The following is a 13,775-nucleotide window of genomic DNA, read 5'->3' as shown; positions in this document are numbered from 1 at the left end:
TCATATTTGAAATCTATATCGATCATATTTTACAGAATATCGCACTTTGGAAACACTGTCCATGGATGACATCACATCCATGCGATTGGATTTATCAAGCATCTGTCATTACAGTTCTTGCTGTTAATGTAATTTTCTTATTCTTGATCATGTGGGTATGTATTTATGTTGTAGACACGTAAAAAACAATCTCTTGTACGAATGAGCGTTGACTCTCGATTATTTTTTCTTCATTTCTAATAGGTACTAATAACTAAATTATGGTCCGCGAACAATGCAGAAACGCAACAATACAGAAAAGCTAGCAAAGCTTTACTGGTGCTCATACCACTTCTTGGAGTGACATATGTTCTGGTTCTCGCTGGACCAACGGAAGGTCAAGCGGCTAATGCATTTTCTTACACCCGTGCTGTGTTACTTTCTTCTCAGGTAATATTACGACAGAAAGGTCCTTTAATGGTAAGCTTCTGTTACGCTCGCCATTAGGACAGAGAGAAACTTTAAAGGAAAGCTTTTAAAATAGAATAGAATCATTGCCTAAAAATTTCTGTCGCTTGGAAATTTATTGCACATTTTGATGGTGTCGCAATCATTTACTTTTTTTTTTTAAATATAATATCCTAAAAAATAATAGTCTTAAAAAGAATCGAATGTAAAAGAAGAAAATGCAAGGATCTGAAATGCTTTTTTTGACGACAGGGTTTGCTGGTGACGCTATTCTATTGTTTTCTCAATACCGAGGTGCAAAGTGCACTGAGACATCACTTTGCAACGTGGACAACGTCGCGTGATCTTGGCAATAGTCGAAGGTATTACAAGAATTGGTCTCCGCGCTCAAGAACAGAAAGCATAAGGTACTTGAAGTCCGCGCCGAAGACGCGCACGTCTTAAAATCGCTTTGCGGTGCTTCAAGACGTTGAAAGAACGCAGAAATGACGAACGTGAGCGACTCTCCTCTTTTAATTTTATTTTGTAAGACGACCGAAATGTAGAAAATCGAGAGAAGCTGCGTTTCTTCAACGATAAATCTTATCGAGAAATAATCAAGGTATATCTAATGAAAGGAAATAGAAAATCAATAGAAAATAAAATTTTCTCGCGAAATAAATATAACATAACTCTATATCATTAAAAGAGATATACGCGTAGGTGAGTTGAAAAGTTTTGAACTTGACATAGAAACCATTGTTGTCGATTAAACTCATTTTTATTTCAAAACGAACAAATTTTTCTTTGTTGAACCTCCAAACTTGTCTACCCACCTACGTATATTATTGCGTTAAGACTTTTAAATCGAGCCACGACGAGAGAATAAATCCTCGTCGAAATATTCTTGATTACTAAACGATAACGTTTTCTAAATGATCTTCAGGCTATACGGCCAACCTTCAAATCCATATCGTAAAAGGGAATCTACGGTAAGTGAAACAACAACCACAACGGTGATAGGTCCAAATTCAACAACAACCTTTCTGGACAAATCTAAGAAACCCATTTCAGAAGACTCAAATGAATAAAGTTTAACACAAAGCGAATTTTGATGGGAGAAGAAACTGTGGTAAGATAATTAAGCGTAATGAACTCATTGTAGAAATATCTTTTCATAAATGTCATCGTGTTATCAATTATGATGTTAATATATTGATGATGTACTTCTCGCGATCTGTATACATTGTATATGTTATTGATTGCTTCAAAATTTTCAACGCATCTTTGTTCACTTAAAAAGTATTCACGATTTTTCTACCAGCCAAAAATTATGATATATAATTAATATTAATATGCATTAAATCGATTAAATACTACTAATAAATATTATATTATTATTTTGTTATAAGATTATAAGACTCCTTTATTTTTCCACTTTTATCGTTAGCAATAATAGAGTTTTTGTTTGTTTTTAAATATTTAAAAATCTGTAAGCAAACTTGAAAGATGAGATTCAAATGTCTATACGAGTGTACGTATTTATGTATAGAAATTAATTTTCAATTATAGGAATCCATAAAATTCATTTACATATATTCCTTGGATATATACACGTTCGCTGATACATATATATATTGGGTAAGTAATCGTATGTCATTATAATATTTTGTTTTATTTTTTCATGTAAAATCAACCCCTATCTAGTTGTACTACGATTACTAACCCACCCTGTATAATAATATTCTACACATACCTCCTGACTTACAGCATGGTACGATTAAAATTAATGTATATGTATAGTATTTTATCTATTAGTATTTAATTATTGTAAATGAAATATTGTATGTGTACATAAAATAGTATAAGAGCATATAATATTAAGTTATGCAGTTGAGATCTTCATTTTGGATTATCTTCATTTTCACATTGTAAAATTCAATTAAATATTAATTACAAACTAGACTGAATAATATTATTTTAAGGAAATGTAAAACGCGGAATAACTCTATCAAATATATTTGAAAATGTTACTAAAAAAAACAAAGTAATGTCATAAATAAGTAATTTGATTATAGGATGTTACATATTTACTAATTGATTTAGGAATCTAAATGAAAAGTGACATTTTTTTCAAAATTATATAAAGATTTTAGAAATCTGTACCTGACATTTCAAGATTCTTTAAAAGACTTTCAAAGTGTCTATTTTACACATAAGCACCTCTTGTATTGGACATTTCATTATAATATTACAAGATCACAGACACACCATTATATTTGACATTACGTGAAATTAACAGCTTCGGTAAGTTTATAGTTACTATTTTTTTAATAACAAGAATTATTGATTGTAATAACGACTGCAAGAACAGAATTTATTTTGCGAAAGCTATAAATTAGCGATTGATATGTACAAAATATGAAATAAAAACTGAACAGAGAAACAACGTCCTCATTATGCATCTATAATAACATGTAAGTTTATATATGTTATACTCCTTTTACGTAGTTTAGAGCTGATACATATAGTAATTGATACAGAAATTTACGATAAAAAACAATATTTTAGTAAAAATAATAAAAAATAAGTAAAGAATTAAAAATTATTATTTTAATAAAAAGAAAAATTCACGCACACATGTAAATAGGAGTATTGTACAGATTCATTTAAAATTTATTATATTATACCAAAGAATCGAGAAGTACATAGAAGCTCACAAATCCACTTTTGTATCTACCCAGATTCATCTTAATTACTACTGGGACCACCAGTGGGCGATAGTAAGTACTTAACGAGATGACGGTAAAGTAAACACTATTCTTTAGTGTATTTATATTTATATTATATTTATATTTTAAAAGATATGATAAAATATAAATGTATTGGAAAAGTTCAAATCTCGAATTGATTTTTTAATTTCTAATTTATTGATCTGTTAATCTTTTTCAATTGAGAGGTGACTCGCAGTCATCATTTTGTTGCTGCAACTCGAGAGATGACTTTCGGTTACCATTCGGTTTGCGCGATATGCGATCACTGTTATAAGATGGCGATGTTTATTTTTCTTTGATTCTTATGAAAAAGGAAATGCATAACTTTCCAAAATGTAATATGATATACCTTTATATAGCGATAAGATTTTTTTATTTCAAATTAGTCGGCGATTCTGTATCAGATTTCGTTTCTCTGCATTAATCTGAGCTCGGTAGTCGTGACAATAAGAATATTATTTTTTAATTTATGATATCCTATAAGCATGGAATACTATAAAGAAATTAATTCAAGTGAAGATGAATTTGATTTTTTGTTATTAAATAACGAAATTACATCTATCTACAAAACACTTGTTAATAGAGAAGAGGAAAGCAGTGATGAAGATAGTGATGAAGATAGTGATGAAGTAAGAGATGTAAGAACGCGAAAAATCAGAGTAATAGAGAATGAATATGAAAGCGACAGTGATTCCGCAGAAGAAACAGAAATTTCGGAATGGATAACGTGCACAGAATCCGAAGAAATACCACAAAGAATACCATTTGTACCCGGCGAAAGATCCGCAGGACCACAAGTATCTTCAAACATAAAAGAACCTTTAGATTTTTTTAAATTATTTTTTACCGATCAACTAATTAATGAAATAGTGCATGAAACTAATAATTATGCTACAAAGAAGTTAGAAGAGAAGACACTATCATCGCATTCTATATGGCGAACTTGGTATAAAGTGACCAACGAAGAATTCTGGGCGTTTATTGCATTAATAATAAATATGGGGACCATGCCGTTGACAAACTTACAAAAATATTGGTCAAGAAATAATGTTAGCCACATTCCTTTTTATTCAAACACATTCACGAGAGATAGATTTAGCCAAATCTTTTGGATGCTTCATTTGAAGACAATTTCAACACAAAATACAAATCCAAGAACCCGTTTACAGTTAGTAAGCAGCTTCCTTGATTACATAAATTCCAAATTCTTGAACTACTTTATACCAGGACAACAGATTTGTATGAATGAGTCCACTATCAAATTCAAAGGTCAGGTTTCATTCATTACCTATAATCCAAAGAAATCAACCAAATGGGGTATTAGAATTTACACAATAGTAGATTCCAACACTGGCTATGTTTGTGGTATACTACCCTATTATGGAGCTCTGACAACAGAAAAATTGATAAGACCTGACCTTCCAATATCAACTAGAATTCCACTGCATCTCTACACGATGATGTTGGAAAAAATTCCCGGTGCTCAGGGACACCACCTATTCACGGATCAGTATTATACTAGTTATATTTTGGCTAAAGAATTACGCGAACTGAAGTGCCACTTAACTGGGACGATCCTAACAAATAAGAAGGAACTGCCATTACTAATAAGAAAACCAGAATTCCAGAAGAATTCTACAGTAGCATATCGCAAAGGTAATACTTTAGTTTTAGCATGGAAGGACAAAAGGATTGTCACGTGTTTGACCACTTGGGATAATGCAGGTGTAACTGCCACAAAAAGAATTTTGCGAGGTGGTATTGAAGTTACTGTAAAAAAACCTAATGTTATAATAAATTATATAAAATATATGGGTGGTGTTGATCAAGCTGACCAATATGCTTCAACATACTGTTTTTTAAGGAAGTCCTTGAAATGGTGGAGAAAACTATTTTTTTGGGGTTTAGAGATCTGCTTAATCAATTCTTATATTCTTTATAAATCAGTAAAGAAGCAGAGAAACGAACGGCCACTTACTCATCTGCAGTATGTAAAAACTTTAGTTGACCAATTGAGAGGAGATTTTCACCAGACACGAGATCGAGTTTCTACTTCGACCTGCAGTTTTGATGAAATTCGATTGAATGGAAAGCTACATATTATGCTAACAGGAGTTAAGAAGGATTGCAAAGTTTGCTCTCAACGAATAAAGTCTGGCGAAAGACACCAAACTACATATTATTGTGATACTTGCCCTGACAAGCCAAGGATGCATCTTGGAGATTGTTTTATAAAATACCATACAAAGCAACAATACAAATCTTAATGTTTAACAAATTTCTTTCTTTGAAATATAAAGATATATAAAATATTAAAATATAAAAGTCTTATACATTAATTTGTATATGAAATTATTTTAAGTTAACTGTAAGAAATTTACCAAATATGTAAAGGATTAATAAAAAAAATTCTTCCTCTTACGGGTTCAATTAATCGTTCATATTACAATCAGCATAATACACGAAAAAATTACATCACTCGCGACCCATTAATTTATTACATTGCTAAATTCCATGTAGAAATATAATATAAAATAAAAATTATGTGAGAAAAAAAAATATATGCATATATGTGCATATGCATAAAATAGCTTCCTTCGATTTAAACAAGGAAGGTTATATTCGGTGCACGGTATATTTGTGTATATACAAAACAGGATAAAAAAAACAATATTATAAAGTTAAGAAATGGATCTGAAACTGTATTGTGAATTCTATGTATATGAATTAATTTTTACATTCAGTGATAATTTAATATTATATTAACAACTGCATAATTGTTCATATTGTTATCATGTCCACATTTATGTAAGACCTAACAATACTTTGTACAAGTTTTATAATACACATATATTACGATGTGATTCAGTTTATATACTGCATAACATGATATTTTGGAATAATGCTTGTATAGAATAATCTTTTCCTGGTAAAAGGAAATGAACTTATTCATACATAGCATCATAAAAAAATGTTTCATAGTAAAATTTCACTTGTTTCTCCATCCGATGCTTGGAAAATTGAAATCTATACTTATGCGCTTGTATGAATAAGCATTTTTTCCAACTATTCAGTTCGCTGGTATTAATCTTGAAGTATCCTCATGATTCTGATACTTTGGTTTTCCATGAGTAAAAGGCAAATATCTGTACTTGATCATATGCTGAAAGTAATTTATATATGCATAAGCTGATATATTAGTTTGAATTAATCGTAACTAAATAGAAAACTATTTTTATATTTTTATTTATTTTACTTGTCTATAAAGGACTTGTAAAAATAGATATGATGAAATCTTACCTTAATTTGACGCTTCATTGTAATGCAGAATAATGTTATGAAATACATAACTAATATTGGCCAAAATACTGGTATATTGAAGAAATCAAAGAGGGTGCATATCATAGCAATAATTGTAGATTTCGTCACGGAGTACCAAAATTTAAATTCAGGCAATCTTCTTATAAATGGCCTGAATTCTTCATTGGCCCTTGTAGGTAACTCTGGGCCTTCGATATCTATGAAAAAGTTATAAAAACAAAAATTATATCTGGAATAATTTTTTAAATACGATATTACTATGATAAATCTATTAAAAAAGCTACCATCCAAATCCATTGCAGGATCTATCTTCGGTGTAAGGAATGCTATGAATAAATTCAAGTGATAAATTCCTAATGCATATGTTACTATATACCACCCCTAAAAGAGGATATAAATATTAAGAATGTTATTAATAAAATAATATCGATAAACTCATCTCATTAATGATCAATTATAAAATGTATATTTACCTGAGTAAGGAACACACGTAGAAAAAAAATGATTACTAGAAGTAAAGCAAAAACCCATCTTGATATAACATGTGGAGTCCACAAGTCTAAGTATCGCTGATGTGCCTATATATAAAGTAAATTTATTTTATAAGATATTAATATAGATGAAATATTATATAAAAAAATTTTTAACACGTTCCCTGTCATGCTGTTTATAAGGAGATGTCATTTCTAGGAATACCTGTTTTTAACTTGTTTTTTAGAGAATATATATTACTTTCATAATTATAAATATTGAAACGACAAAATGCGCAAAAAATAACACTAATAAATTAAATTTATTTCATTTTGAATAATTGAAATAAAAGTTATGTACAAAAGTGAATACGAAATAGAAAGTATATCCTATATTTGACTTATATTTTCATGTAGCGATGAATTTTGTTAAAATAATTAATGCGTAAGTTATGGCAATCATTACAAAAGGTTGTTACCTTTTTTGTGGTATTTCACGCGGTTTCACTATTATAATTTACACATAATTTTTTACCGTTATCGGTACACGACTCAAAAATTGCTGTAAACATCATTACGTTACATAAGACAGTGTTACCAGCAATTACTTTTAGATGAAAACATCTCAAATTAAAAAATTCAGCTTGATGTACAAATGCATTTTAGCGTGTACCAAAAACGGTATACGTGGCAAGGAACGTGTTAACTATCTTATAATGCCTGATCTTTATACGAAACTCTATATTTGGATAACAAAGTAATTACTAATAAAATAGATATTACTAATAAAATAGATATTACTAACCTGTGATATTTTTGATATTGTTTGAAAAAAAATATTTCGTCTAGCTGGACCCCCAAGATCCTCATCTTGCATCATTTTACTTTTCTAAAGTATAAATTTAATGTCTATTATATTCCAGCTTCAACTCAGGGAACGATAGTTGAATACTACACAATAGTTGCTGCATATATCCAAAAACGATTAATGCTGATATCTAGGAACCATTACAAATATATTACACAGTACTATTTCTGATCTTAAAAATGAAACTTTGTAACATATATCAAAATAATTCAGATAGAAATATAATCTGATTATCTTGGTCTATCACCCGAAAGAAAAATATTAATGCCTTAAGCAGAATGATTGTAATTTGACGTGTAATTGAAGTATTATCAATAGAAATTCAAGGTTGTAGATATGTTACAGTAATAGTTGAAAAGTTATCTCTATAATTACTTATATATTTTTTAATAATATAATGAAATGAAAAACTTAATACTTAATTGAAAAATATTATAAGGAAGCTTACGATTTATCATAAGCGGTAAATTCTAAACTTTGAAATTATGTCCTATTAATCAAAGGAAAAATAAACGAAGAGGTATGTACCTAACCTCGTCATCTTATAAGATTCAGCAATAGTCGAACGACTTCAACATATAATATATCCAGCATCGAATTACCTAAAGTGTCCGCTGTTCTTTATTAATTTATACAATCAAATCTTTAAGATTTAGTTAAAAAAATATAACACGTCACAACATTAATGAGATACTATGATTAAGCGTTCTATAGAATTTACAAAATGCTTAGTCTTCCACAGCACCATCTCACTAACATAAGGTTTAAAATCTAGTTCGAATGTAACTACATATTTTATCTTCCCATTGATTGGTTAATGTCAGGATACAGTTAGTTATTGATAGTAGTTATCCAAGAAATTTTTTATTTAAAATATGATTCAGTAACTAAATAAATAAAAAAATATAAATATAAATTTAGATACACAAGAAATTTGGTCTTAAATAAAGTAAGTCTAAAAAAATAGATATTAACATAGAATAAAACAAAAAACAGACAAAAATTTAAAAATTCTGTGAGTTAGATGTCATTTTCATGTAACGTTAATGATTTTCATTAAACTGTCTTAAAATTTATTACATAATGAAATACGTATAATTCGTGAATTTACGTATTATAACTAATTAAAGTTTAATAAAACTTATACATATATGTGTATATATTTTATTTTATAAATTATGAATATATGTATAGTTTCATTTCAATTGATCAAATTCAATTTCTTGCCAGTTAAATTTGAATAAGTTCCAAAATTGACAACTAGGTAGCGCTTTGATTATGACAAACTTCGTTTGCACATCCTGTTTCTCTTAACTTTATCTATAACCAATGATAAGAGCAATTTTTTACTAACCAATATCTTATTCTGTGATTTTCTCGAAGAATTTTCCATCGTCTTCTTCAGCCGGTACCTCCATTTTGTTTATTACAACAGCGAAGAGTATCGAAATATCGTTGATACAATATCATATTGTACGTGGAACATTATCAACGTGTAACATTGTAATAAGATAGTGGTCTATAGAAAAAAAAAGATTGCAACATGTCTCATGGAGGTAGAAATGAATGCAGGATTTACGTGGGCAATTTACCACCAGACATAAGAACAAAAGATATTCAAGATCTTTTCTATAAGTTTGGGAAAGTTACGTTTGTGGATTTAAAAAATCGTAGGGGACCACCATTCGCGTTCGTCGAATTTGACGATCCAAGGTAACATCGATAAATTAATTCCAGTTGATTAATTAATCAATTTCTATTTACCATTGTTTATATATTTACTTTTCTAGATATATAATAAATGATAAATTGCCATTATTTCGATAATAATATTAAACATTATTTTTTATTAAAATTTGTGGTCATCTCTTACTATATTTATGTTTGTAAAATTGTGAACATATTTTTCATTATAAAATTTGTGTCCTTCTTGTAGAGATGCTGAAGATGCTGTACATGCCAGAGATGGATATGATTATGACGGTTACCGATTAAGAGTTGAATTTCCAAGAGGTGGTGGTCCAAGTAATAATTTCCGTGGAGGTCGTGGAGCAGGAGATACTGGTAGAGGTGGACGGGGTGAAATGAGTAACTCTCGTGGACGTGGTCCACCAGCTAGACGTTCTCAATATAGAGTTCTTGTTACCGGCTTACCTCCATCCGGAAGTTGGCAAGATTTGAAAGATCACATGCGGGAAGCTGGCGATGTATGCTTTGCAGATGTATATAAAGATGGAACAGGAGTTGTTGAATTTTTGCGCTACGAAGATATGAAATATGCAGTGAAAAAACTTGATGATTCAAGATTTAGGTCTCATGAGGTATGTTGATCTTTTATAAGTATATATATTTAAAATATAAATAATTTTTGTAATGTGAAGTCAATTTATATATCCTTGTTTTTGTTATATCTTTTTTATATTTGAATTGTGTAGGGCGAAGTGGCATATATACGCGTTAAAGAAGATCACAACAGTGGCGACAGAGGACGTAGTGAGGATAGAGAAAGGGGTAGAAGCCGTTCACGAAGCTATAGCCCACGACGCCGTGGTTCTCCTACATATTCACCGTTACGGCGTAATTACTCGCGCTCAAGATCACACTCCAAATCTCGATCGTACGACTAGTGTGTACGTATATGTTTCACATGGTAATATAAGTAAATGTTTATTGATATTTGCTTTACCATGTTTTATTATTGCTGATTTAAAATTTAATTATGAAAACTTCAATCCAATTAGACTTTATAAGGATTATAAAAATATCTTTTCTGACATCACTAGAATATTCTGATATCATATTCGGTATATGAATTGGGCACATTCCTCTTGCATAGAAAACATAACAACCACAAATTTGTGACTTTTATTTTTAATTTTGAAATTGTTGATAATTGAATCAGCAATAATACGATATCCCAAATAATCATAAAGTATAATAAGTTTCAATAGCAAGTTTCATAATAACAATGAAAAGGAATTGTGCTCATAATCGACTATTAATCAACAAATATGCAAAACTACACCAGTTAGATCACTTGTACATTATAAAATACATTCCTTTATATTTTCAAACTGGTTCTCTTCATAATTACTTATAAAGCATGTAACAATTTTAAAGTACTGTTAGTAAAGGGATTGTGTGTGACGATCCACCTTCAATGATCATACATTGATTAATTACATCTGCAACAGAATGTTTGATGCTTCCAAACAATCAGTGTAATTATTCATATTCAATGATCTGCAGTATATTTTTTAATGATACATTAGTTAATGTAGAATCCGGTAGGCATATTACAGTACCAAATCCAGTGTGAGATTCTTTCAATCATTCATAGTTATTTATCGAAATTTATCAAAATAAACATATTACACTAAAATTTATCTAACCTATTAAGATATAATAGGTTTTTTTATTTTTAATCTTTGTATGCTTTATGTTAAACTTATGGCAGAATTATATTACTATCTATGATATAAAAAAATAATATTTCGAAAATTAAAGTAGATAAATAAAAAGTTATCTGGTTTCCAAAACAATTTGAAATAAATAACTACAGTATTAGAACATAATTTTGATAAAAGCATTCTGTATTTTAATCAAAGTATGTATCATTATATATACATATGTTTCTGTCATATTGAATCTTGATAAATGACACCAATTGTATTTCTTTTGACTAGTTTATATATTAGTTTCATAAACTTTATATTCTTTTTATAATTATGCCATTAGTTTAAATTTTATATTTCAACATTTCCGTACTAATATTTTCCATTAAATATCACTGAAGGTACTGAGATATTTTGATCATAAATTATTGCATACAAAACTGTTGCATGTCATAATTACTGTTTATTTGATATATATCCCATAATTTGTTTTCATTCACTATAGAACCAAATTATGTTACCATAAAAGTTTGTGAGTGTTTTTTTTCAGCAAATTTTATATAAGTATATACATACATAATCCACACACACATTAGACATTTTTTTTTAACTGCCTAATTACCACTTATATAAATCTACATTTGCTTAAGAACTATGTATCTTTTTTTTTTAAAAAGATACTGATAAATTTTGCATGATATATGGGTTTTTTTTTAAATATAAAATACATTTTGTAACAATTATATTATTCTTCAACTTATTTCTCTATTATGTTATTAGTAAAACAAAAGAAATATTCGCGAATAAGAATAATTAAAAAATTACAACTAATTGATATTACTTATATTATACTCATTATGGAAATATTATTGGGGTAAAGTTTTACACATTGCCTTTTTAAATATTTCAAATCTTCTTGTTTATTATTATAATCCAGCTAAACTTAATATATAACACTAATTATAATTATGGGTAGGCAAAATGTTAAAACTGTAGAGATTATATTTTCACTGTTTATTTCTATTTAAATTATCATAAAATCTAGATACTTTTATATTTGATGTAGTATGATTAAAATTCTTAATTGTATATAAATATTTTAGTGAGTAAAAATGAATTGTATAAACTGGACAGTGGTGCATGTATGCCTACGGATATCTAATTTAAAAAATACAAAATTTCTGTTGAGATCTGGCATAAAAAGAATATAATCTTTAAATGTCTATAAATATGATGAATTAAGTGATTGTTGATGGTAGATGATGGTAAATTTATTTTACTATATTAGGATTGCGACTTGTAAAATTCCAAGTAAACATTTTCTTAAGTTTTGTTACAAGGATTTCAATTGTCCTGACATACGCACATATAATATCCAGCTAAAGCATTTTATCCACCTGCATTTCTATGTTCTTATTGATGAGGGAGAAAGTGATCTTTGGCTAAGAATACGAAATTGTAATATCTGTAATTCATAGCAACATCTTTAATATTTTATTTAGCCATCTTTACTTTCTCTCATTTCTCTTTTGTTGTTGATTTTCTTTTATATATATATATATATAAATTTGTAGATGTGCATATACATATGCATTAAGCCTATTTAATTTTCAAAAATAACAAATCTAAATCAAATTTACATTATTCTAAAAAATACATTCATAATGGATGAATAATCCAATTGCGCTCAATCTTTTTTTTTTATCAATTTCAATGCTTCTATACTTTGTTAACATTATTTAAAATGTATTTTTAATGACGTACGTAATGCTTAGAATTACACATTTTTAAAAACTGCCTTTTGTCCAATATGTTTAGCATTACAAGTGAAAAATAATTGATTCTTTTGTTAAATATCAAAATATATTGCAAATTAATCCTGTGATCTTACTTTTATTCAGATTTGTAAAATACTTTTCAATTTCTCTTTCATGTACACATCTCTCGTTAATAGTTAAAATTTAACTTTATTACGTATCTATTACGTGAATATTTTCATTAAATTGAGCACTTATTTAGATCACAAGGATTATGTTTGCATTTATAATATTTATGTTTATCTTTAACTATTCTTGTCTAAGAGACTAATGTATTTTTTCTTCTTTTGTATATTGGATTGGATTGTAACACAATGAATGAAAAACTCAAATCGACACGATCTTACTTCTTGGATGGATATAATACACGTTCGTGCTTGACGGTGGGATAAAATGGAATGCGTTTTGGATGGATTTTGTGTGGAGCATAAGTTATAAAAGGATTAAATGAGAATCAAAGTAATGAGACATTAAGGATACTTTCAAGAGGAATTTGAGGATAAGGAAAGGAATGAATTAAGAGCACAGTGCATTTCATTCGAGGATTCACATTTAGCTGGATTTTCATCAGGAAACGTTGGCAAATCCATTACAAGGAGTCAAATCGATCGTCCATATTTTTTTTTTTTCGAATTACATTTAAATTATGTTTGCTTGTGCCTAAAAGTGCTGTTTATGTCGGTGAATGGAAAGGAAAAAAGTAA

The 13,775-nt window shown here is 28.7% G+C and overlaps 4 protein-coding genes across 13 annotated transcripts in view; 3 read left to right on the top strand and 1 right to left on the bottom strand.

Moving 5' to 3' along the window:
- The window catches only part of LOC106787843 (diuretic hormone receptor-like), a 28,770-nt gene extending 26,297 nt beyond the window's left edge, over positions 1–2,473 (top strand). For 2 of the 5 annotated variants that reach the window (XM_014750557.1, XM_014750555.1), the window contains 4 exons: positions 36–155; positions 244–429; positions 700–854; positions 1,373–2,473. In XM_014750557.1, coding sequence (XP_014606043.1) covers positions 36–155; positions 244–429; positions 700–854; positions 1,373–1,517 — 606 coding nt within the window. In that variant the 3' untranslated portion in view covers positions 1,518–2,473. Of the gene's footprint in view, positions 1–35; positions 156–243; positions 430–699; positions 1,049–1,372 lie in introns of all 5 variants that reach the window. The other 3 variants (XR_001381845.1, XR_001381846.1, XM_014750558.1) reach the window with 3 other exon arrangements.
- A 752-nt stretch (positions 2,474–3,225) lies between these two features.
- On the top strand, positions 3,226–5,467 carry LOC106787825 (piggyBac transposable element-derived protein 4-like). Its single transcript, XM_014750523.1, has 3 exons — positions 3,226–3,236; positions 3,784–3,997; positions 4,370–5,467. The coding sequence occupies exons 1-3, from the start codon at positions 3,226–3,228 to the stop codon at positions 5,465–5,467; spliced, it is 1,323 nt and encodes a 440-aa protein (XP_014606009.1).
- A 406-nt stretch (positions 5,468–5,873) lies between these two features.
- Positions 5,874–8,618, bottom strand: LOC106787841 (protein RER1). Of its 6 annotated transcripts, none has more exons than XM_014750549.1 (6): positions 8,393–8,618; positions 7,797–7,989; positions 6,995–7,099; positions 6,806–6,902; positions 6,501–6,718; positions 5,874–6,363 (listed from the first exon to the last, which is right to left on the bottom strand). In XM_014750549.1, exons 2-6 carry the CDS (start codon positions 7,869–7,871, stop codon positions 6,271–6,273), a joined length of 588 nt encoding a protein of 195 aa, XP_014606035.1. In that variant the 5' UTR covers positions 7,872–7,989; positions 8,393–8,618; the 3' UTR covers positions 5,874–6,270. The 6 variants fall into 6 exon arrangements, with proteins under 6 accessions (XP_014606035.1, XP_014606036.1, XP_014606038.1 ...); XM_014750550.1 differs by having other exon boundaries at positions 8,388–8,606; XM_014750552.1 differs by having other exon boundaries at positions 7,797–7,880; positions 8,393–8,605.
- Positions 8,619–9,181: 563 nt separating this feature from the next.
- On the top strand, positions 9,182–10,533 carry LOC106787850 (serine/arginine-rich splicing factor 1B). Its single transcript, XM_014750573.1, has 3 exons — positions 9,182–9,572; positions 9,796–10,180; positions 10,295–10,533. The coding sequence occupies exons 1-3, from the start codon at positions 9,403–9,405 to the stop codon at positions 10,484–10,486; spliced, it is 747 nt and encodes a 248-aa protein (XP_014606059.1). The 5' UTR covers positions 9,182–9,402; the 3' UTR covers positions 10,487–10,533.
- The last annotated feature ends 3,242 nt before the right edge of the window (positions 10,534–13,775 follow it).

Source organism: Polistes canadensis, unplaced genomic scaffold (genome assembly GCF_001313835.1).
Source record: "Polistes canadensis isolate GaletaPanama2010 unplaced genomic scaffold, ASM131383v1 scaffold_116, whole genome shotgun sequence".
NCBI classification, from domain to species: Eukaryota; Metazoa; Arthropoda; class Insecta; order Hymenoptera; family Vespidae; genus Polistes; species Polistes canadensis.
Note: the sequence above shows the minus strand (reverse complement) of the source record. Positions and strands in the feature narration are given on the sequence as shown.